General features: G+C 38.9%; 1 protein-coding gene across 1 annotated transcript in view; it reads right to left on the reverse strand.

Moving 5' to 3' along the window:
• MAP3K20 (mitogen-activated protein kinase kinase kinase 20) overlaps window positions 1–26,540 on the reverse strand; it is a gene marked incomplete at its 3' end in the record, with an annotated part of 174,480 nt that overhangs the window by 58,487 nt on the left and 89,453 nt on the right. Inside the window, exons 8-11 of the mRNA XM_080689527.1 lie at window positions 22,621–22,707; window positions 16,264–16,338; window positions 10,271–10,377; window positions 2,376–2,511 (exon numbers count right to left, since the gene is read on the reverse strand). Of these exons, the coding sequence (XP_080545653.1) occupies window positions 2,376–2,511; window positions 10,271–10,377; window positions 16,264–16,338; window positions 22,621–22,707 (405 nt within the window). The remainder of the gene's footprint in view (window positions 1–2,375; window positions 2,512–10,270; window positions 10,378–16,263; window positions 16,339–22,620; window positions 22,708–26,540) is intronic.

Raw genomic sequence — 26,540 nt, forward strand, 5'->3', positions numbered from 1 at the left:
GTCGCATGCTTGTAATCCCTGCGCTTGGAAGGCTGAGACAGGAGGATTGCACAGGTTCAAAGCCAGCCTCAGCTACTTAGTGAGGCTCTCAGCAACTTAGTGAGACCCTGTTTCCAAATAAAATATAAAATAGGTCTGGGAGTATAGCCTGGAGGTAGAAAGCCTCTGGGTTCCACCCCTAGTAACACACACACACACACACACACACACACACACACACACACACACACACCAAAAAAAAAAAAAAAGAAATAAAAATAGGACTGGGGATGCAGCTCAGCGGTAGAATGCTTTTGGCCTCAATCCCTAGTACCACAAAGATACAAAAAAAGAAAGAAACATTTCCCTAAAATCAATCCTATAATATGGTTTTTATGAAGTTACATAAATGTTAAACTTTTATAATTAAGTTGAGGCTACACAGAGAAAACCTAAGCCTCCAGCTACTTCTTTTTAAAAAGATTTATTTTATCTTTTTCTCAGTAATCTCATTTAAAGCCAAGTAGAAACTGAAGTGAGGATAAAAGAAAACATCTACTTATAAAATATCTGAGCATAAACTTTTTTTCCTTCAGAAATACCAGCTCTAAGCAGAGGAGACATTAAAAGCAGGCACTATAAAGAAAGAAAACTTAGACCCCATAAGTTTAAAAAGGGAAGGAAATCTCATTGAGCGTGTGCTTCATGCTGTCCATTGTTAGACGGTAGCCCTCAGAGCAGCTCCTTTACAGAAAGTTTTCTGGAGTTAAAATGCAGGCATACACCCTACTGAGCACTCACAGTGTTTCATTATTTATTACACAACTATGTTACTAATAGCAATAATGTGTGCAAGGTAGCCCATAATTTCTTAGCAAAACTGATGCCAATAATCCAAAGAAAGGTTCTAAAGCATACTCTAATAGGTGGTTTAAGGTTTTTTCTTAAAATACTACATTTAGAAAGAGTCAAGCCATGCAGTGCTTCATTGCTTTCAGGTTTCAATGCATTTAAAAAAGAAAACAAAACCAAAAAACCCTCTCAGACTTCAGAGGACACACTGCAGGGACAAGGTCCGGTTCCACGTCCTGCCCCTCAGCAGCCTGGGAGAAGCAGGCACCTGTGCAACTCACCGGGGTGATGCTTTCTGAGTCTGCTTGCTGCTACCAGTTCAACCTGAATGGGGAACTTCCCTTCACTCCTTTCTTTGAGAGTCAAGTTAAATCCAGAAACTTCTAAACTGTGGTACCTTTTTAATATTCCATGATAGCCTTGTATATAGCAATTTAATTCTTACTTTGGGGTTCCCTGAATTTCTAAAGTCATTTTAAAAATTAATCTTATAACAAACATGTAATTCATTCCTTCCTTCCTTCCTTCCTTCCTTCCTTCCTTCCTTCTTTCCTTTTATATAAGGGTGCTTCTCCACAACAGCTGGAAAAGGAGACAAACTATTCTATTATTTAGACACTGGAAAATACTTGCAATTGGGCACTTGATGCTTAATGGAGATTAAGACTTATAAAGATAGAATTTTTTTTAAAGATCACAAACTGAAGGGCATTTAGGTGTTTTTTGGGGCATATAGTTGTCATAGTAATTACCAAAGATCAATTTAAAACGCACAGTAAGTTCATGTTTATTCTACCATTATTTGTGATTTTAAGTGGATAAATACTACCCATTTAAAATCAATTATAAACTTATGGTTAATTCTTGAAAATAAGTTATTTAAAATAGGAAAAATGAGATTTGATTAGAATTTAACACATTCTATCAGCATGTAAGCTCAAGATTAGTGTATATGTAATGAAACCCTTAAAAAAGAATTTTGGTGTTCCTTTAAATATAACACTTGGGAAAAACGAGAGTCTTTCTAGATACAGAACATACTGGAAGCTTGTCCCAAGAAATGTCTTTTTCAATATTCTGCTGCCATGATCATAACACTAACTTGAGTAAGGAATATTAATGCTTGTCATTTAGATGTCATCAGGCTAGTTCTATTTTAGAAGGAAAATGTGGTTAAGTTCTGACACATCAAAGACTTGCTTAGCTGTCTTGGAGTTAAAGTTATTAATTACTGATGGACTACAAAGAGTTGGTCAGCAGTCAGGCACGTGTTCTGGGGACCTACCAGATGGTATGAAAATATGTGGGATTTTATTTTTGTAATTCTAATATATAAACATCCTGAGAGATGAACAGAAGCAGGATAGGCTTCGTCTTCTAAATTTCTAGCATTTTGATCACTTATACTTCCTGCTACAAACATAAGCCTTTAATACACAGGAGGAAGGCGGGAGAGAGGAGGAGGCGGGACAGAAGAAGTGCCATGCCGCCATGCTCAGCCCCGCCCTCAGAGCCGGCAGGGAGCAACAGGGGAGGACACTCACCGGGGTGTTGGACTGCTCCGTCAGCTTTTGCTCCCACATCTTTAGCCGTCTTTCCCGTTCCTTGAGCTCCTGCTCTTTGAAGCTGAGATCACGCTCCAGCTTCTTCAGTCTTTCCAGGGTTGCCTCAATTTCACACCTGCACAGGGATGACTGGGGTAAGTCTCAACACTACTGAAGAGCCCATCGGAATGCTCATCAGAGTACAAGACCAACTTGTGTGTTTTGAAATGGACCAGTAAACAACCAGGGAAGTAGGAATCTCTCTGTCCTTAAAAAGTCAATAGATATTGAGCCAGGTGTGGTGATGCAACATGGTAATCCCAGCACTTGGGAGGCTGAGAAAGGAGGATCCTGGTTTGTGACCAGCCTCAGCTACTTAGTAAGGCCCTTTGCAACTCAGTGAGACCCTGTTTCAAAATAAAGAATAAAAAATGGGGCTGGTGGTATAGCTCAGAGGTAGAATGTCCTTGGGTTCAATCTCCAGAACCACCAAAAAAAGAAGTCAGGTATGGTGGCGTATATGTATAATCTCAGTACTTGGGAGGCTGAGACAGGAGGATCACAGGTTCAAGGTCAGCCTCAGCAATTTAGCAACACTTTGTTTCAAAAAATAAAGTAAAATAAAATGAAATAGGGCTATGGGGGTAGCTTGGAGGTAGAATGCTTCTGGGTTCAATCCCCATACCACAACTCACACACACAAACACACACACACACTCAATAGGTAGTTTCTAGTTTGGAAAAACAAGCTCAAAGTATTTCAACAAAGCATTGAAGGATCATTGAGTTGCAGCATAAACTACAGAGCTAGTGGCCTGAGTTAACCATTTAATAAGTGTTCCTCAGAGTCTACAAAGCATCATTATGTGTAACATCAAAGCAGTCCCAATAAAGACACTTGTCTTGTATTACAGATGGAAGTATCATTCTGCGGTGAGTGACTGGGGTGGCCCTTTAGCCTACTCAGCGGCTGGGTAACCCAAGCAATCAATAGATAAACCTGACTCAACTTCCTTGCTCATAAGGGGTAGTGGTCATGTTAGGTCAGGATTCTCAACTTGCCTGATGTTAAGAATTACCTCAGCAGCTTGTAACAACGAAACAGTTTCCTAAGATCTTTCCTTGGAGCTCAGGATTCGGTATGCTGGGTGGGGCCTCGGGATTTCCATTGTTTTATAAATATCCAGGTAGGTTTTTTTCAACCAGGCACATAAAATCAGTGTGGGCTAGGGGAGCTCTGACATACTCTGTACTGAAGAGTGTGTGTGTGTGTGTGTGTGTAGGCTGCCATGAGATACAAAGCACCTGCTGTGCACCACAAGCGCCAACCAAGGCTCCACCTTCCTCACTGTGCTCCACAAACGCCAAGGCTCCACCTCCCTTACTGTGCTCCACAAATGCCAAGGCTCCACCTCCCTCACTGGGGCCGTGCGGGGGAAAAAGCTCAGAAAGAAAGAGTCAAGCCACGGTACAGTTCCTAAAAAAGGCACAGAGGCAGCAATCTTTCAGAATTGTGACTGCATCATAAAATCCAAACGGAATCCCTGATATTTCTGACAAAATGTTATGCTCATTCAGAAGCAAATGTGTTTTTATTTTTCAAATGGAGGCTTGGGGGAGGAAAATCAATGTGGAAAACTATAGGGTAAACTTTATTTAAAAAAAAAAAAAAGCAAGCCATCATCTTCAGCGCGAGGGAGGCTCGGAGGCCGCCGGGCTGGGCGTGCGCACTCAGGAGCGGGATGGCCTGCCTGGGCCGCTGGCTGTGCGGCACTTCTGCCAAGCCAGTCCTAACTCTCCTGCCAGCAGGGCTGATCTCACTGATGTTCCTTTTGATCAGGGTAAATGGCCAACACATCCTGTTTCACTTGTACTTGAACCCAAGGGCTCATCTCAAGTTCAGCTCTGGGAGCCTGCTGTGATTCTGAGCCCTTCTAGAAAACAGATAAACAGTTAAGTAAGCCAAAAGCCGTGGCACAGAAACAAACACAGGCTGAGAAGATATTCTTCTTTAATCTGCTCCACAGGCCCCACTTCCCAGCACTACCTCTCTCTGTGACCCAGGATCTGAGCTCAGGTACCAGAAGAGACCCAAACGCTGGGCACAAAGATGCTGCTCCCCTGCCATTCCCTTGGGGCTTTTTTTGTTTGCTTGTTCCCTTTGTTTTTGCTTTTTTTTTTTTTTTTTTTTTGCATCAAGGGCATTTGTCAATGCATATATATAACCATCCTAGTCTAAAAACACGGCTCCTGTGTCTTGGTTGATGAAAACTTTAATTTATCTCTTAAACCAAACTCAACCAAGGTTGATTTCAACTAGTATCAATTTTCCCTATGCCAACAACAGGCAATGCACTATAATTATCTTCTTTCATTAAATAGGACTTTACTTTGAAATAAAAGGTCAATGTGCAAAAACAGCAATAGAAAATATTTATTATGCAATAAATATTATAAAAAGTCTATTAAAGTTAGTGTTATATTACATGATTTATGCAAATATCTGAATTGAAAAGGACTACATTAAAAAAATCTCTGCCTTTTTTTTTCTTTCCTTTTGAAACAGGTCTCATTAAATTGCAGAGGGCCTCATAATTTGCTGAGGCTGGCCACAAACCTGTGATCCTCCTATCTCAACCTCCCAAGTACTGGGATTACAAGCATGCGCCACCAGATCTGGCTTTGCCTTTTGTTTTCAAGAAGCCATGCCATGGTGACAGTACACTGGTCACCAAGAAAAAATATAACCAATGAAGTGTTTTGCCAAAGGACATAAATCTGAAGCTCACAAGCCCATATACAGCTCACTTTGTGCAGATTGTTGCAGGTTTGCTAATTTTCATTAACACGAGTTAATGAAAATTGAAAACTAGACCAATAGGAGAGTACACTTTCTGGTCTTAATTTTCACTGCCATTATTGCTAGTAAGTCCATAGGAGGAGGATCCAGCTGAGGATGTGACAAACAGGGAAATGGCTGACACTAGATTTCTTCCCATCATTTATTAGGCCGACAGGAAGAAAACATTTTTATGTGGTTTTTAATAATCTAGTTTAAAAAAGAATTTTCAGAATCATTTAATTTTCTAAAAATAGATGTTCCATCTGGTCTATGTGTAGAGAAGGCTCTACCAGAAAACGATCATCAGCCAGAAACGCCACTGCAGTATCAGGACTGGAATCAAACTTTGCCGTGACTCTCATTCACAGAAACATTCTTTGGACCTGGTTACAGGATTTAAGGCACCAGGCAAAAGTTGCAGAAAGCAAGGAGTAGTGTAAATGTGTTGTCCTTTAAAAGATTCAGATGAAAAAAAATCAGATGAGCTGATAAAAACACTTTATTCTTTTTGGCATGAGGCAGATTGAATAACAGTCTTTTTGCAGTAAATAATAACCTAAGCCGTAAATAATAACCTAAGCCAATCATGCCCTGTAATATGTCCTTAGCTGAAGAGGAATCTAGATAAATGAACAATGCAGTGTTAATGGGGAGATGGAATAACCAGTGGCCACCATACAGTCCCAGAACTGTGGGGCACTCATGCCAGAACAGCCTTCGGTACCAGACCACTGTTCCCATCACAGGCTCCCGCTCTAGTACAGGATGATCTCAGACAAGTTATCCAACCTCCCTCGACCTCAGTTTTTGTATCTGTGATATTATTAGGGTTGCTATGGGGCTTTTAAAAATGATAATTTTTTAAAGTACAAGCATCTGGTAGGAACCCAGTAAGCAATAACTGTTTATTATTATAACTGATATTATTCACTATGTTTTTAACCAGTTCAGTTGTAACAGCTCTGTGGCTTCTCATTCTGTGGTTTGCTGGTTCAGGAGACATATATTCTTTCTCTACCTCTCATAGCAGGGTTAACAGCTCCCAAAAGAGCCATTGAGGAAGTCCCCTGAGCAACTGTATACCTTTTATAAAATATAATCTATGATTTACATTCACAAACATATCTAAGTCAATCAGTAAGCCAAACATGAGAAGGAGGGATGGGGAGGAAATGTGGTGGGGGAATTGGGGAAGGGCTAAATGAGTGATGTGTGCATGTATGCCTCCACCATCTTGTACCCCATTAAGGTATAAGATTACAATGCACCAATAAAAAATTTAGAAAATTCATAAAAGAAAATATGATCTATGTATTTATCTATTTTCCCCATTCTTTACTGCCAATTTTACTCCCCTCATTTTTCACCTTCAAGTGCTGCTTGTTTTCAGATAGAATCTCCCTATGTTGCTTAGGCTGGGCTCCAACTTGAGATCCTCCTGCCTCAACCTCCTGAGTACTGGGATTACAGGTACCGGCCGCCAAACCAAGCTTGACGTATTTTAAATATTAAATTTATCATTTGACTAATTGAGGTTTAATGTAGGAAAAGTAAAAAAAAAAAAGAATTAAAAAACTCCATTACCCAATGACAATGACTTTCTGACACTTTTCTCTTTGTGCATGTACAGAGATATATTAATATACATTTACCAAAAAATGGAATCATTCTAAGCAAACCAGACTGTGGCCTTTAGTTGAAAATAATTTATCTAATCTGTGAACTCATGAATGATTCTTTATTATTCTGTATACAAAGATATAATTTTAAAAATCCGTTTTCCTTTTATTGTACCTTATACCATTTCTATACCATTTCTAGTTTTGCAGTTCTAAGCGAGGCTTGGCTGGACAAGTGTCCATACATTTCTTGCACAGCCTTCCCATTTGTTTTCCTGGCAATGCAACAGTAAATGCAACAGTAGTAGTAGGGAAATGGGTGCAGAGATGTACACTTGTGATCCCACGCTTGTAAATGGCAGGCTGAAACAAGAGGATTGCAAGTTTGAGGCCAGCTATGGCAACTTAGTGAGACCTTGTTTTAAAAAAGAGAGAGAGAGAGAGCTAGGGGTGCAGTTCAATGATAGAGTGTCCCTGGGTTCAATTGCCTCAGGGTAATAGTAGGATTTCTGAGACACAGAATTTGAACATTTTCAAGGGATCAAACTGTCTTCTGGAAAGCCAGTGTTTCCTTTCTAGCATTGTATGAGGAAGCCTGGATAGCACTGGTATTTTCATAATGTGAATTTTTGCTAATTTGGTAAAACATTATGATCCTTTTGTTTTTATTTGATTACTAAGTGATATTATAAGCATATTTTATATGGTTATCAGTCATCTGACTTTTCCTTTTGTGAAGTACCTTTTCAGGTCCTTTAGTATATCCTAATTAAAATGTTATATTAAGCTAGGTGTGGTGGCGCACACTTGTAATCCTAGCATTTGAGAGGCTGAGACAGGAGAATTGTGGTTCTCAGCCAGACTCAGCTACTTAGTGAGGCCCTCCATAACTTGGTGAAGCCATTTCAAAATAAAGAATAAAACAATAGGGCTGGGGGTGCAGCTCAGAGGTAGAATGCCCCCGGGTTCCATCCCCAGTAACACACACACACAAAAGATATCAAAGGCAGTAACCCTGTATCAGAGTGGTTTTCAGTGTGTGGCCTGGAGACTCAGGAGACCTTTTTGGAGGATTCTCAGGGTCAGAGTTCTAAGCATTTGTCCTTCCTACTCTCATTCTCTCACAGGTGTCGTTTTCCATGGCATGTGATAGGACCATAGGCTGAATGCACAAGTCGGATTCGTTGTTATTTTTCAAATAAATCTATAAATACATATTTAAAATGTTCTCTGTTCTATTTTCTTGAATGTGGTAAATATTAGCAGATATAACTAATTCAAACAAAAGTTATTTAGAGTCCTCAAAAATTATTAGTGTAATGAATTCCTGAGACCAAAACATTTAAGAAGGGCCAAGCTATGAGATAGGAGGAAGAAGTTTTAACAGTATGCCATTTCTCATGAAATTTATGATGGGTAATGTTTTTGCCATATGAAGGTTTAAATTTTGTATATAGGGAATTTACCAATTTACTTTGTTTCCTGATTTTGTTGGTATACTTAAAAGATTCTATATCTCAAAGGTATTAATACTAGTATTAAAATCCTACTAGTCCTTTAAAGAGTAGATCAAGTAATATTTACTCAGGGAATCCTTTTATCAGAACCTCAGACTAGATCAGATTTCAGGGTTAATGCTCTCAGACATCCAGTAATCCGCTGTCATAATACTTGTTGAAGCAGTAATTAAATAGTTATTTGTGTATTTATATTTAGCAGTTTAACATTGGCCTCTCCTATCATATGCTTCGGGATAGTTGTGTTCATCGCTACAGCCCAGCACCTAGACCGGCACCAGTCATTCCCACAGCAGCAGAAGTTCAATGAACGTTGAGTGAATAAACGAATGCATGAGTGAGTGAAACAAGCACTTCTGTCAGGGCAGATTAACATATTTACATTCTCTTAGATAGAGCACAATGCCTTTTATATCATCACCACCGTGCATTTCCTTCCTTCGCCTCCCTATGTTTATTGAGCAACTGCTATGTTCAAGGCACACTCTAGACGCCGCGGGGGCAGTGATGAGCAGAAGAATCCTTCCCCTCCAACATTCCAGCCAGTGAGACACATTAAACCACGACCTGCAGAGCACACAAATGGAGCCGATGTGACCTGGAGCCGGGGGACACTGCCTGGAAGACAAGCTGGCCCCACAGCTACCTGAATGGCCACTGGGAGCTGGGGTGGGATCTGGGGTCAGAAATGGTGTGCAGGTGAGAAGGGAAGGCTTTGAACGGATACTGCATTTGCAGAGACCCTGAGTGGGGAAGAAACACACTTCAGTTGAGGGACCAAATGCCAGAGGCTGAGGAGGAGGATGGTAATATGAGGCTGGTGAGACCTGAGGAGAGGGTCTTTGAATCTTTTCAAGTGTTTTGGGCTTTGTCTTAAGGGCAATGGGAACCCATATGTGGATTTGAAAGGGGGGGGGTGTCATCTGATTAGATGTGTACTGCTCTTACATATAAAAAAATATTACTTCCACATTTTGTTTTGTTAATAATTTCAGCCCAGAAAAAAGTACCTCATGCCAGACTTGACCTTACTATATTACTTTCTTATACCTTGGTGAGACTTGAGCTCACCATGTTACTTTCATATTCCTAAAGAATAATTATAGTTATTGGCTATAATTAGCTATTTCAAAGGAATAAAAATAAATCAGGTTATTGTAAAACACTATTCAAACAGAAAGCAAAAAGAAATGTTTAATAACAGGAGTAAACAACCCAGTAATTTTCAAAGTACGTGCAGTATTCTTTTGGCATCAGCAGATGGCGTAGGGCGTCATGTTACCGCTGCGGCCATCAGGAGCAGAGATGAAGTTACTTAAAATCTATGCTGAGTCAGGGCAGGAACAGGGTCTGCTCCCAAACACGCTATTTATATTCCTGTATCATGTGACCTGGCTCAAGTGTTTCACCCGGGGCTTACTTTTTCCACTCATACAATACAATTCTCTCATTACTAAGTTTGTTTTACACTTAATGAATTTTAATAGGATTTATGACACCCAAAGTTTTCTTTTAAAAGTGTTATTATAGTCTTCCTACCACTGCACTAGCAGATAAAGAGCTCTGCAAACTTCAAGGCTAACAGTATTTTGATTTCTTACTGGGCAGAGGCCAGCTTCCTAACAGAGTATACACAGAGAAATGTCTGGTAACCATCTTTTGTCTCAGAAGATGTGATTTCAGCATTCTTTCCAAACACTAAGACACACACACACACTAAGGCAATCAGCTTAGGGAAACACTCTTTCTTGCTTACATATGAAATGGAGGACTCACTGGCTTTCCATATTTTAAAATTTTTTCCTAAGCTGTGTTTAGAAATGGGGACTGTCATCAAGGTCTCTGGCTCTCCTCTGCGCTGAGGCTAGTGGTGGATTTGGTGGGCATGTGCTGGGACTCAGGGTCAGGGCCACCCACCTCCACTCTGCCTTGTGGTGCAGGAACGAGTTACACTGGTCAGGAAGGTTTGCATCACTGGACATGGACTCCAGGATAGAAATGATTTGCTTGAAGGATGGCCGTTTCTGAAGAAGAGAAAAAAGTAATCACTGTGGAGACTAAGAAGGGAAATCTTTAAAGCTGGGTGTGGTGGTGCACACTTGTAATCCCAGTACTTGGGAGGCTGAGACAGGAGGATCACAGGTTGGTGGCCAGCCTTAGCTATTTAGTGAGGCTCTCCGCAACTGAGTGAGGCCCTGTTGGAAAATAAATAGATAAAAATGGGGCTGAGGGTATAGCTCGGAGGTAGAATGCCCCTGGGGTCAGTCCCCAGTATGCCCCCCCAAAAAAGAGATTTTTAGGAGAAAATGTAACTATCTACAGTGCCATATAGTAAAATGCTCAACACACCCCAGCAAAGAAAATACCATAGAGTGTACTGATTTAATTATTTTGCAGCCATCAGACTGCCCAGTTTAGAAAGCCACATTCTTTATTTTCAATTAATTATTCATAAGAAATACACTTGTTTTTATATCATGTGGTCAAAAATTGGGATAATTGATATTTTTCCTTAGGTCAGAGAGTACTCTCTTTGAGTATGACCAAAAGTTCCTAGAAGGCAAAAGTCAAATCATTTAAAAATCCATCTATCTGATCAAGCTATTAAAATTTAATGGTAGCCGGGCGTGGTGGTGCACACTTGTAATCCCAGCATTTGGGAGGCTGAGACAGGAGTATTGCAGTTCACGGACAGCCTCAGCTACTTAGTGAGGCCCTTTGCTACTCAGTGAGACCCTGTTTCAAAATAAAAAATAAAAAATAGGGGTAGGGGTATTGCTCAGAGGTTGAATGACCCTAGGTTCCATCCCTAGACGTGAAAAAAAAAATTAATGGTAGAGTCTGCATGGTGAACATGTAGTGTTTACTGAAATGCTTTCAACTTTTCTGTGTGTTTAGAAAATTTCATATAAAATATTGAGGGAGAATCTACCTAGCTACTTGAACTAATAAAATTTCCCAAAGCTATCATAACTTCATTATTCTTGATGTCTGTTCCACATTAGAACCAGTTTTAATGCTGTGACACTGTAAGATGCTCTTCAGTAGAAACCCAAAGAATAGTGGTTACGTGTATTTTCTTAGTGAGCGGTAACTACAATTGTCTTTCTCTTTAGACTCTAGCCAAGGTTGAGACAAAAGGTTAAAACAAAACTGGAGAAAGATAATAAAGGGATGATGCATATCCTCTCTTCATCCAGCTTCATAATTATACCATTTCTGAACAAATTACAGTTGCAGCAATTAAAATGTGCATTTTAATTTAGGATCATAAAAACAAGAAGGAACAATGTTGAGGCGGCTTGCTCTCAGGGATTGAATGCTTCCTACATTATTAAAAAAAGCAATTTTTCTGTTTCTCAGAAACCTAAAACTGGATTACTTATTAAGTGCTATAATGATTGTTCTCTTTTAAGGGCATGTGTGCTTGTGTGTGTCTGTGTGCATGCCTATGAGACTTGTTTATATTAAGAAGATAGCTTAAGTAGCTAGATGTTACTGATGTACAGTAAGCCTACAACTAAAGAGGAAAATGCCCAAAGTAGGAACTTGAAAAATATCTCTGACTTTGTTCTCATCTTAATTCCTTCAGACATGTGCCAGATTTTTTTTTTTTTTTTTTTTGCGGGTCTGGGGATGGAACCCAGGGGCATTTGACCTCCAAACTATACCCCCTGCCCTATTTTTTACTCTTTATTTTGAAACTGGCTCTCACTGAGTTGCAAAGGGCCTCACTAAGTAGCTGAGGCTGTCTGCGAACCATGATCCTCTGGTCTCAGCCTCCCAAATGCTGGGATTACAAGTGTGTGCCACCACACCCGGCTAATGTGCCAGATTTTAAAAGAAAAAAATACTTTGATTGTTTGCACAGGAACTAATTATATAACAAATACAGGATTTTCATTTTGCAAGGAAAATTAGCAGGGGGAGCTAATAAATTTTTAAAGAATAATATTTTTTCACTTGCATTTAATCATTCTCAAAATAAGATGAAATTCTTTTATCATTGAGTGACAAGAATCCCTAGAAAAAAATCTTAATTTTATAGTGAGCACCTATTCTCAGACAGAAATGATCAAAGTATGCTTTTTTTTTTTTTTTTGGCGGTACTGGGGATGTAAGCCAGAGGCATTATACCTCCAAGCTATACCCCCAGCCCTATTTTTTATTCTTTATTTTTTGAAACAGGGTCTCACTGCGTTGAAGAGGGCCTCACTAAGTAGCTGAGGCTATCTTTGAACCGTGATCTCCTGTCTCAGTCTCCTGAATGCTGGGATCACAAGTGTGCGCCACTTGCAATCCCAGGCTCAATGTGTGCGTTTTAAAAGCAGCAACAGTCAGGCAGGCAGTACATGCAAGTGCTCTGGCTCCAGAGCACAGCATCTGGTCTGGGATCTTACTGTCACTCCTCTGAGGGGGCTTAGATTCCTTTTAGGTATTATGAAGACTTGGTTTATTTAAAAAATTGACAACTACCAACATCTATTAAGCATCTACATATATTATTTATATATTTTTATAGATAACAAGAATTTGTCTCAGGAAAGTATAAATTTTGCAACACCACATAGGAAGCATGCTGCAGAACCAGAGGCTGTGTTCTTAAACTCTGTACAGCTTTTATCACAGAAGGGTAAGAGATTACTTCCTATCAAACACATGGCTTTAGCTATTCTATTTCCTTATTTAATGTCTTTTTCAAGATGAGTACAGTGGTGCATGCCTATAATCTGATTACTTGGGACGCTGAGACAGGAGGATCACAGGTTTGGAGCCAGTGCATGGTACTTAGAGAGACTTTGTTTCAAAAAATATAAAATATAAAAAGGGTTGGGGATGTAGCTTAGGGGATGCAGCTCTGAGTTCAATCTCCAGTAACACACACACACACACACACACACACACACACACAAACGTCTTTTTAAAACTTAAACCAATATTCACATTTCTTCCCTTTTTTTCTTCAATAAAATATTTTGAGCACTTGGTATAAACTGTTAGCATGACTCGACATTTACCTACTACCAGCTTTCTCTAGTATACATCCCTAATACCCTCATTACAAAAGAACGCCAGTGTAGAGGAGGGCTGAATGAATTACCCTAGGTTCAATAGTAAACAATCTAGGATTGAAAAAAAGAGCAGTAGAATACTTTAGCCAGCTATTGCTCTCCATATATGCAAAGGCTGGCACCAACCTCTGGATTAAATATTACATATTTCATCCAAAAACCTAAACTGTGCCTCTTGGAAAATTTCCTGTGGTCTGGCTTCTTTAGGTGCTAAGCTGAATATCTACTTACTAAACTAACGCAAAGTGCTACAAGGAAATATGCACAAGAATTAGTTCTATTACCCTGTAGAACTTGAAATCCAGATAGGAAAAAAAAATTATATATATATGGTACTAAGGATAGAACCCAGGGGCATTCTGCCTCTGAGCAGAATTTTTTTTTTTTTTAATTTTAAATTTTGAAACAGGGTCTCACTAAGTTGCAAAGGGCCTCACTAAGTAGCTGAGGCTGGTCAAGAACCCATATCCTCCTGTCACAGCTTCCCAGTGCTGGGATTACAAGTGTGTGCCACCACAACCAGAAAAAGAGATTTTTTAAAAATGCCACAGTACAAGGCAGGGCAGTAGCCTAGACTGTGGTTTGGAACAGGAACCACAGGAACAGGAACCTAGGAGTACTAGGCCTGGACTGGGTCAAAGGAGTCACTAGGAGTCACTATGTATTCAAAGGGGATTACAAGAAGGAAGAGGGCATTCAGAGAAGGAAAATGCTTAGGGCTGGAGAGATGCATAATGAGAGGACTGGAAATTGGGCTGTAGCTGCTCCACAATCAAATCAAATACGGGGTATTCAGTAGTTTTATAAGTTTGAACACGTTTGAACACAGATTCTTTTGATCCTAAAGAGATGCTAAAGACACGCCAACTTCATAGCTTCAATACGGGGCCTCATGTCTTTGTCGTGTGAGGTTTTTATATCTTTTAATCAATGAGCCACAAATGTATCTCTTTAGAATTTCCATTAATGTGGTACTGAGTTTCTGATTAAGAAATTACCAACAAAATTATGCTTTGCATACTGAAATGGAATCACATTACATTGGGTAAAGAAAAATACTACCCAAATCACTGCCTATGTTGCAACAGACATATAATTGGTGGAAGGAGTAGAGAAAGGGTAGTATGATAACATTTAAGAGGTATAAAATACACACTTTAAAGCAAGTTTGCAAATATCTGCTTATAGTTTCTACTGGGCTAGTTGAAAATTGCAGGCATGTCTCAATGCTCTAAAATCCCATATTCTACAAAATCACACTAAAAATGATAAGGCTTACGCCACGATGGGGAAGACCATTCCAAACCTACGCAGTAGTGTCAAAGAGTCGCAGAGTACTAATAAACATAATAATCCTGGATACTAATATAGTTTAAAACATATTAAAATCAGTAATTACACCCCAACTTGAAAAAAAGGAAATCTGAAGAGCAGGTGTAAAAGCAGAGACTGAGGCTGCTGTATGCTAGAGCAAAGGCCAGGCTGGTGCCGGAGAGACCCAGCAGCAAAGTCCTCCATGCCAAGGCACAGACGGCAAAGGGCTTCACAGCTGCCCGCGCTGCCTTGCTGGCCGCGTCACCACACTTTGCTCCGGTGTTGAACGATGTGCTGGAATGCCTTCTGCACGGATCGCCTTGAATTCTGTGTTAACGCTCACAGTCCCGCACACACTGGCTGTTTCTGAGCTTCCCACTGAGGAAGCACGTTGAAGAGGAACAGATTATATGCTGTCATTGTTTACTCTTCTTGGGTGTCAGAATGGAACTGGGTTTAAATTAAGGAGCATTCCATATTTATTTTTTCTTTTAAGGCCTCTATTGCAAAGGTCAGTTGTTATACCTTTGTTTCCATGAAAAAACAAGTCCAGTTTGAACTATAAAATTTTTGTTCCGTTCTTGAGTGTGTAACTGCTCTCTTATTCTAAAGCTTAATCTGTGAGAATATTTTTTATTTTTAAACTTTTTACTATAAAAATTATAAAAGCACACAAAAGTAAATGGAATACAATGTATCTCTATATCCTATCGGTGAGCTTCAGAAATTAGCATGGGCAATCTTTATAACTGTCATCCAAAACCCTTCAACTTATTTTGAAGCAAATATAAGACTGACCAATACCATTTTATCTATATATATTTCTGTGTGTATTTAAGAGTCTTTTAAAACGATCTCTGCAGGGAAAGGAAATGGGCCATTCATGCTCACATGTGATAACTGCATAAAAGCCTAGTTTTGGAATTTTTCCAGATCTATTGTTAGCTCAAAAACATTCCTGAACCTGAACAGGGAGGGCACCAAGATCCTCTGGGAGGGCTACTTGTGGCTGCTCCCTGGCTAGGCAGTACAGAGCAGAGGTTCAGAGCAAAGACTCATGCCAGACTTCTCTGACTCAGGTCCAGCCCACCAGGTATTGGCCGTATGGCTTGTTACTTCACCTCAGTTTCTCACGTGCAAGATGAAGGCATTGGCAGCACCTGCATCAAAGGGGCATTCTAAGAAACGATTGAGTTAATATATATAAAGTGCTGGGACAGTGCTGCTATATAGTGAGTGCTGCATGTCAGATATTCTTATTACATAAATATGCAATGGCTATTACTAAAGATTAAAACCAGAAGAACAAAACTATTTTTACTGAGTCAAGAATGCCAAAGAGTACTGAGAAAGAGTCAATAATGTGTCTCTAGAGATCAAGATAAGCAGAGGCCAGCAGAGGGCCTTCGCAGGCCGCCTGGGGCTCGCAGAACACCAAGCTGGCTTTGCCGTGCAATGAACTTTACTACCCAAGTTTTAAAAACTCGAAACCAAACAAACGAGTAAAATTTCAAGAAAATATACCTTGGCATCGGCTTCCCAACACTGATGTAACAGTTCAGCAAAACTTCTGGGGCAACTGCTTGGAATGGTTAGTCTCTACAACAGAAAAAAGGAAAACCAAACAAAATAAAACACGGGATTTACTCATTAAGGAAAGCAAAAACAGTTTGAAGGGCCATACAAGAGAAGAGCATAAATGAAACATGAAATTAAAATATCTAATGTCTAAAGATGCCCACTTTTCCTTCAGAGAGAAATCACAGTGAATGGTTCAGCCTGACAAATGCAGTGAAGCAGGAGTGAGGCTAAAAGAAACTCCAGGAGGAGAGCGGCAAGCTGGGACTTGAATACTAAAGCTAACGCCATAAAGGTATTTCATATTTTTATAAGCAACTTACGGCATATGCAAACAGGGCAGGTAACTAGGAAACCAGTTTAGTTTGGCAATAGGTGTACAACTCTGGAAACATCTTCAGCACAGAAAATCACAGTTATTTCTAATACTTTTACAGAACGCTGTATTTTACCTCAGCAAAGCTAGAAAGGAGGGGTAGGGGAGGGAGAAGGATGAGGTTGATTAATGGAGGAGCTACATTCGAAGATGTGTATACGTGTGCATGTAACATGGTCAACCTGGATACTCAGTGCTGGGGGAGGAAAAAGGGGAAGCGGGGAGGGGAGGGCACCAAGCACTATGTGAATGTATGCCGTTGTCAATATGATCCACATTATGATGTGAGACTAGTGTACCAATAAAATAAAACAATATAAATACATTAAATTAAAAAATAAAAATAAAGTTAAAAGAAACAAAGAACTCTGTATTTTCCATTGGAAAGTAAGACATTCTGAATATGACGCATTAAGGGCTTTCTTTTGGTCACAGCCACATACTGAAAGGATATGATGCAACTAAAATTATCATGCGAGGAACAATCCTATTTTGACATTTTATAGTACCTCTGTGCCAAGAAGTGTGTGTGTGTGTGTGTGTGTGTGTGTGTGTGTGTGAGAGAGAGAGAGAGAGAGAGAGAGATAGAGAGATAGAGAGATAGAGAGAGATAGAGAGAGATAGAGAGAGATAGAGAGAGAGATAGAGAGAGAGATATTGGATTGACCCAGGGACATTCCATCTCTGAGTTATACCCTCAGCTCTACTTTTTAGTTTGAAACACAGCCTCACTAAGTTGCTTAGGCTGACCTCAAACATGTGATCCACCTGTTTCAGCCTTCCCAAAACCGAGATCACAGGTATGCGCCCCCATGCCCAGCAAGGAGGCATTTTGAAGACTGCAGGGGCGGGGGCAGAAGCCCAGTGACAGAGTACCTGTCTAGCACGTGCAAGGCTCTGGGTTCCATCCCTAACACTGCAAAAATAGTGAATGCTAGACATACTTCAATAGACCATAAAGTCCTATACAATCAAGCCTCTCTAGCAGCCACCAAATTTCAAATGCCCCATGTGCATTCATGCAAGCAAAGCAAGCAAACAATGAGGTCTATAATTTTCTAGGCCTGGAATCTAACTCTGATTTAAAAAAAAACATAAAACATTTTAAACAGTTTTAAAGCACAAAAAATTTCCCAAGAATGTATCTTCCAAATAAAATAAATCAAGGGCAGATTAATTTTTGCATCATTCATAACTTTTACCAAGAGTTTTGAAGACTGTCACCAACAACAGTGCTGCCATTGGTACTAGTCACTAACATAACCCAAGTCTAAATGGCTGTTTTTGTAGCTGTTGGACTCTATCCATGGTGCAAGCATCTAAAACTGCCTCTATATCCTCGAGTGTGGACATGCCTACGCATTTGTATACCACAAAATAAATCTTAGTTATTTCTCTACAGTACAGCATTATATTGACTTAAAACATAATGTATATAAGTAAGGTGGATTTCTCTGAATTTCCTTTTGGAGAGTGAGGGAATGTTAACCAGTTGTTGTAAAGAACATTTGGTATGATGGAGTGGATAACTGCAGTAAAATGAAGTACTAAGAAGATTTACTCCCCAGTACTGTTTGCCAAATAAAGGTTGCAAATAGAAAATTTAAACTGAATTGAGTTGAATTTGGGGAAGGCTATGTGTAAAACTAGAAAAATAGTTGCATTGGCAAGAAAACTGACAATTATATTTGGAATTTTGGAAAATCTTAAAATAAAAAAACAACAAAATGAAAAAATAAAACAAACTTCTCCAAATTAAAGGCTAAGCTAAGTACTTTTAAACTTCTAATCTATGGTCTCACAGACTAGAGCAAGCTGTATTAAACTATGCTATTGTTTTACTGTAATGTCAACTTTCGTCATAAGCAAAATCAAATGTTTACTTTTTAAAAAAATGTAAGATGGTTGGGAGGTGGGAACTAATAAAACTAGACTATAATTATACTTATGCAACTCAAAGTATTCCATATTCAACTAAAAATAGTTTTCCAAAAGGGTGACACTTTTCAATATAACCTTGTCTCAACAGTTTTCCATGAACGAACATGTGAACCGGCTGAATGTGGATGATCATGCCTGTCATATTTTCATACTGAAAAACGTCTTAGATACTACATCTGAGACAATACACAGGAAAACACAATCATTGAAAAAAGCCTGACATGGTCAAGTATCAGTTAAATCTAGACTCAGACACTTTATGTAAGAGATTATTTTAGTGTATTAAAAAGTACTTTAAAATAGAATTCAAAGTATTGAGATCCTGATTGCATAACTGTAGACATTCCTGATGCATTAAAACATTTTTAATTAACTGGATCTTAGTGCTGCTTTGCAATACTACCTAAAACTTAAATATTTTAAAATAAAAAATTCAAATATTTCCCAATCAATAAATTAGGTCTGATATATTTAAAAGATCATATCCCTTTTCACCATTTTCTGCATAAGATGTAAAAAATTATTTGAGTCAAGTTTTTATCTCTCTAAAGCACTGTCAAGAGTGGTAGATTAAGTTTTATGAGGATTTCTACATTAATAAAATAATTTTGCTACACAGAACATTTTATATAAGAACTCAAGTATTTATTATCATTATTGTTATTATTTTCGTACTGAGGATTAAACCCAGAGGCATTCTACCTCTGAGATACAAACCTCTAGCCTTTTTTGTTTGTTTGTTTTGAAACATGGTCTTACAAGGTTGCTGAGAGTCTTGCTAAATTGCTGAGGCTGGTTTCAAACCTGTGATCCTCCTGTCTCAGCCTCCCATGTACTGGGATTAAAGGCACAGGCTACCATGCCCAGCTACAACCCAAATATTTATGAAAGTAGATATTATGCTGCCAGATCATTCTGAATGCCCACTGATCAAGTTTCATGGAAATGAGAAAAATAAATAATATATATTTGTAACATTTAAAATTTTTCCTAGTAATCCCTTCTTGATGTCATGCCCTTTATAAAGGTTTATTGTTTACTTTGTAAAGTTTAGCAGGGCTTTATGAATCTAGCTTTAATAGACTATTTTAAAAAATGGTTGTTTAAAGTCTTTTGTTTCATTGAAGGTTTAGAAGTAAAGATCTTCAAATTCATTTTTAAGAAAGTAGTGATTTTCCTGTGTTACAAAAAGCAGTCCTAAAATGGTGAAACTGAATCAGGACTACCATCTAGGTAAGAACAATGTGCCAAGCTCAGTTTCTTGGTTCTGATACTGCACTACAGCTCTGTAAGGTGTCAGCAGTGGGGGAAGCTGGGGTGAAGGGTACCAAGCTTTGCCATGCTATTACATATTTCTCTAAGTCTAGAATTATTTTTTAAAAAATTACAAAGAAAAGGCAACCCTCATAGTTTGATATAGATGTTACAGAGTAACTAGGTCACATTTATTAAATTTTCTCCCTGACAGTTTAAACAAATCATTCTTTATCTAAATGAGGCCTGTTAAAAATTGGCTACCTTTACTTAACTCAATAACTGAAGATATTCAGCAGTAAAAATAAATATTATAAAATAACTAGAAATTGAAGAGGTTTTATAAGTTACATTTCCTTAAGTCTCAATTTTGTTATTAAATAAAATGAATCTCTGGGAATTACCTTAACACTATGTAAACAGAGTTTTTTGGGAAACAAATGCCTCCATTTATGAGGCAAAATGAGTGCATCTTTTTGAGCATTCTAGAAATTGCATCTAAACTTAATTTCCATATTTTTGACAATTAAGGTACTGTGCAGAATGAGAATAGCAGATACACAGCCAATCATGCTTCGGAAGTGGAGAGCATGTTACTCCGTGGGCTTCTCAACTTACTATCATATTCAATAAGTACAGTACGGGAGGTTTTCTAGCAGTCTTCGTGAGCTGATTGTCAGAAAAGGCCATGGATAAACAGTGTGCCTCACAGGATTTTGGGGCACAGAAGGATGCTGCTTCCTCATGTACAGAGCTAAAGAGGGTCGAAGGTTATTCCTGGGTGACTGACAGCCCTCAGGCAACATCTACATTCATCTTTCTCTTCAGCTTTAGCTATCCAATGGTTTAAAAATGTTTATATTTACAGCTATTCTGCCAACCATTGGATGAAGTATTATTTAAAAATACTAATTATTCTACTGAACGTGGTGGCACACGCTTGTAATCCTAGCATTCGGGAGGCAGAGATGGGAGGATGGCAGTTCACGGCCACCCTCAGCTATAAGCTTAGGGAGACCCTTCGCAACTCAGTGAGACCCTGTTTCAAAAAACAAAAAGACTAAAAAATAGGACTAGGGGTGTATCTTGGAGGTGCAACGCCCCTGGGTTCCATCCCAGTACCACAAAAAATACTAATTATTCTGTCTTATACATATTTGGATGGTCTAGTTAGCCTTAAAAACACTTTCTCCTGGGTTATCTTGATGCAGTGTAGAGGGAAAGATCAAACTGGATTTTGTGCTCCAGAAAGTCAATGGAAGGTCAATAATTTTCTTTGCTTTCAGTTATAAGCCCTGAAGCAAACATCTAATCATCCCACTGCAAAAGAGACAGAAAATAAGTGGGTCCTCATACCCTAAAACAATTATCAGTTATCCTGTATGGGAGGTCTTCCTTCCTGAATAGCACACTAGGAATTACCATCATATTTAATTAAAACTGAACAGCTCCTAGAAAACAATGAGTAAGACACATTCTTGCTCAGAACTCCTTTTCATTTCTTAAACTGGCAGCTCTCTCCCATCAAGTCCAGCTATCATCAACATTTCATCTATTCCCAAGAAATCAGGAGGACAAATAAGTGAGATAACTCTGGATTATATAATCTAAAAGAAGGAAACGGTCTATCCTGGTCAGTAGCAGCTCTTTGATTAATCTGGTTTGTTCCTGTACTCACATAAGGAGCAGATTGATCTAATTCTTTTAAAACATTAAAAAGGGGATACCGTTATATATTCGCCTTTTGGAAAATAATTTTATCTTAAGGCTGCACTCTTACCCTTTATGGAGGCCATGGATAAGATGTGGAAATGAAGAAGTTTCGTAAAATAAAGTTGTTTCACCTTGCAAAGACAACAGCACGCTTCCATTACGTGATCTGAGTTCTCCTAATACCTTGATATTGGATGCTTCATCCTTATGCTGAGAATTTCCATGGCTGTGCGTTTCAGGCACATTTTAAACCTTTCAAAATGTAGTTGCTCTCTTTGATATGAATGTGCCATGTTCTCTGATGTAGGCTCATAGGTCCAACTAACTGAAAGCCTCAATTTGTGGGAAGAAGAAAAGCGAGGCTGGGGACACAGCACAAACGGTGTTTACGCCACTGAAGTTCTTTTGAAATGGAAAGGCTCTGCATGAAGAAGCGAACAGTTACGCCACTGCCTCGCCAATTCCAGTGAGGAGCTCATCTTCAATGTAGTGTTCAACGTAGGTGGCAAAACTGTAATTTTTCCCCTTTTTGAAACTATTTTTTCTTCTTTTATTTTTGAAATTCTCATCTAAGCGACAGTTTCTTGTACTATAGTGACTCCTGCTGGGAGAGGTAAGTTGAAGTAGCTGAAGGTCTCTTACAGATATATCAACTCCCGGCCAGTAAAAAAGATGTCCTAAACGCAGGAGATGGAGTTAAACTGTTCCCCTACCTTGGACGCAATGGCTTCTTTCATCACTAAGAACAAACCCCTAGGTTTTACAATTGAGACTGAGAAACTAGTACAGTACTTGTACAACTTTTGATCTACAGCATCACGACGTGAAGCTGCAACAATTAGATGTAAAGGGTCCATTCATGAGGAATAACATCACTTTGACCCTTTGTGTTAGCTCCTACTGCTAATCTTTCCATAAGCGTGAACTTACTTTCAATTTGAAGAAGATGAAAAAGTCTTTTGCAAAACCCCAATACTGTTTTCTGATCTATGTACCTGAATGGAGAAACGTAGTCTTACCTCGTTTTTTTCCACTACAAGCCAAGCTACTTGTAATCCTTCCAAACCTTTAAAGGGGACCTCCCTTGTTAGCATCTCCCAGAGAACCTGGAACAAAAAGGAAATAGAATTTTTATTCTTGTACTTTATATTTTTGGTATATTACTGAAATTTTATCTAATAGTTAATTGTATCCAATTACTAGACATAACCAACTCCATCTGTAGAAACTTGGACAAAATATATATATTCATGCATATAAATTCTTCCACATATTATATACATTTTATGTTTTTTAATAAATAAAAATTTGGACTAGAAGTTAGAACATCTAAAGAGAGATTTAAAATTTTATGAACTCAATAGGCCTGAGTGATTTAACTTTAACTCATGAGTAATTAGGATTTTCATATATTCCCACAAATTGGATTTTATATCTTGTTAGTTAAAACTTTTTCCACCTTCAATTGCTGATATATTTCTCTATAATAACTGAAAATCCCGCTATATTTTTGAAAGTTTAATAATGGTCTCATTAAAAAAAAAAAACAAAACCTAAGCCCTCAATCCAAACCACTGGCAAATCCATCTACTCCATCTATTTGCAAAATTGTAACATTTAGATTTTGTGTTTTGAACAAATTTCTCTAAAAATGAATCAGTCTAAAGGATCAGTTATCATCTACCTATAATTTATTATGTTATTCCTAAAATGTAGTACACATTGTATGTGACATATAAGTTGAGTATGTGCCTGTGAGTTTATGTGTGTGTTTACCTCTATGTGATCCTTGAGGGCAATATGGCGAATAAATCTGACCTGGAATGCCCCCCAAAAGCAGATTGGTATTAGAAATACTGCTGATTTTGATTTTTCTTTAAGAACTGAGGAATAGAGATTTGCAAATTCAGTTACTTTCTCTGCTTATAAAAATGAATATCTACAATTTGAGTCTATCAATACTTTGTAAAGTGTAAAATAATTTTAATTTTATCAGTAGTGACTACTATTAAAGTTTATTGAGTGATTCTTATGTTCCAGATATGTATATCGTCATGATTAATGTCAATCCTGTCAAACAGCTCATTTCATAGGTGAGGAAACCAGGGGAGTTCATCAACCTTGCCCAAAGACGCTCAGCTCTGAAGGGGCAGAGCCAGAATGCGACCTTGCTGTCCCACCATGAAGGTCAAGCTCTAATCCCAGAGGGGACCAGGGAAGGGGAAAGTGCGGGGCTAGGGAGAACATTGCGGGCCATACTGTATGTCCAGAGCCATGGCAGGAGTATGGAGAGAACTCGGCTTAGAGTCCTCTAGTTCAAAACATAAAAGCCTATTTCTAAATGTAAATTGTAGATGGAGGACTCTGTCAGATGAGTCCTGTAAACCTTTGACTGCACGCCCACTATTCCCTCAGCCAGCTCTCAGTCTTATTGTTAAATGAATGCTGGCTAATATGAAGATAATTAGCAAGGAAAATCAGGGAAATTGGCAGATGCTGCTCAAGCAGGAGAAAAAAAATTTACTGAAGCCTCTTTGGGCTTTTAATCAAGTGTGTAAGGTACTTCTTTAGAAGAGCTACTGAATAATTCTATTTGAGTCACAAAAGTGATTAGGAAAAAGTAAGGGCATCCCAGAGGGGGCCAATTCTAGTGGCACCCTAAGGGTAGGGTGGGAGCCGGCACAGGTATGCAATCACACTGCCTGTGTGGGAGAGGGGACAGGACAGTGAGAGGGTGAGCAGGAAATGAAGCCTCTCAGTTGGTTGCAATTGCCAACCCACCAGTGCTGGAGATGGAGGGGAAAGGACACACGGAGCCAGTCAATGAGTGGATTTGACATCCCTAAGGAGAATGGGAACGGGGAATCAGCCTCAAGTAAATCAATTACTCCAGACCCCAAAATGTCCAGAGCTGTCTGGTGCTTCCTCCCTTCTTAGTTTGGCCTGCCTGTACATTATACATGCACACACAGAGACTGGCTGGATTTTGCGAGGTAAAATGCAACACCAAGAATTTGAGGAAACACCAGGATACTTATTCTTCATTCTTTATCTCAAAATATTCCACTGGAAAATGTCCAAAATCTAGTAAGATCCCATTTGTGCTTCTCTAAGAGTTCTAAAACTAAAAAATAGGACAGTTTGATTTGTTCCCTCTCTGTGTCTCTCAAGAGCTACCAAAGCCGATGGATAAATGTGTGGCAACTACGGGGTGGCCTGGCACAGTAAGCCATGCTGAAAGCCCAAAGGAGTCTTTGGTTTGACTCCAGGATCAGCACATCTCATGATTTCCTCATACTGATTCTTCAGATTTGGGAATGTACCAAAACGTAGGTGGGATGAGATGAGATAGCTTTTTCTACAGTCAATAAAATGGCAATTGGCACAAAAGGTAACTTTGTTGAGGAAATCACTTGAAGGTCTAAAAATATTTTAAACTATGCCTTAAAATACCAGTTCTGAGGATGCAGGCCAAACATCATTTTGATCTTTCACCTTAAAAATATTTTCCAACTCATTGTATATTGAGACATCCTCACAGTTAAATTGTGCTCAAGGAAAATTTCTATTTTCAGTTTACCGAGCAGAAACTTGGACGAGGCTGTGTACTTCTCTTGCCTTTTCTCCTGCAGACAATAGAAAGCCATTACCTGAGCCCGGATGGTTCTGGAACAGGGCTCGCAGACAAGCACAGCAGCAAGGCTGTCTCTTAGGCTGCTCTGTTTTCAAAGCTGGTTCTGGCTGAGAAGCTCCTCAGAGGGTAATCTTTTCTACATTGTCATTAGAATAGCTTTGTTTTTAGAAGGTGGCAGGGCCTGTATTCTCAGAAGGCTTTCTCTTTCAATAATTTTTTGCTTTCCCAAAGCCTTTTCTTTTCTCTTCTTTTCTTTTTTTGTGTGGATTACACACCAAATATACTTTCTGGCTTGGTCCTTCCAGAGAAGTTATCGTAAAAGGATAGGAAAATATTATTTCTTATAAAGCACAGAGAGAAACAATTGCCTGCCTAGCAATGTTTACCAGCTTAGAAACAAGGATCACAAGATCCATTTCTGGCATTGGCAGCACGTTTATTTTAAGGCAGTACAGGCTGCCATGTGTTAAGACACAACACAAGTCTATGGCCATACCACCCCTAATGCACCTGATTTTATCTGATCTCAGAAGATGAAACACAATTTTATTAAGCTGGGAGGGATAGTATTCTTGAGAGTGTTAGGGACTAACTGCTGACAGCATTTTTAAAAAAGAAAACAAAAGAAAAATATATTGCATTTTTTGGTGACTTTCAAAACAGGACAACTTTTTCATGGCCTTATTCTTCTGTGTGTGACTGCTATGTGCAAGGGGGAGGTTTCAACCAACAGAAAAAGCTCTTAATGAACAAATGTGTTATGCAAACAGATCCTCTCACAAATGACTCCTGGTCATGAGCCTCTTTTGGAAATGACAGAAAAAAAAAGTTCTAAATCACCACAGTTTTTCTAGATGGGTATCTTTTTCAAGGTTTGTAGACTACAAATGTCTGAAACTAACATGCTCTTAACTTGAACATTGTCCTCTCTCTCTTGCTCTCTGATATAATTTTTACTTTGAGCATATAATGCCTTCTTCATTAAAAAAAAAAGTGGTTGTTTAAACTGAAGTTCTGGGAAAGCAAGCCTTGTACTTTGTCCTTCACAAATGATGTTCATTTAGAACAGAATGATAAGAGATCAGAATTAAATATTACCCTGAATTCTTGTTTATAATTAGATTACATCTGTGCACATTTCTGAATAGAATTCTGCTGATGGCGCTCCTCTGTGCAGGCGGCCAGCATTCTGAGCAAGGCTCTCACTTCAAGATAGACAAATAAGGCCAGGCGCGGTGGCGCACGCTTGTAATCCCCATGCTTGGGAGGCGGAGACAGGAGGATCGCGCAGGTTCGAAGCCAGCC

The sequence above is a fragment of the Muscardinus avellanarius genome, assembly GCF_963383645.1.
Source record: "Muscardinus avellanarius genome assembly, chromosome: 2".
NCBI classification, from domain to species: Eukaryota; Metazoa; Chordata; class Mammalia; order Rodentia; family Gliridae; genus Muscardinus; species Muscardinus avellanarius.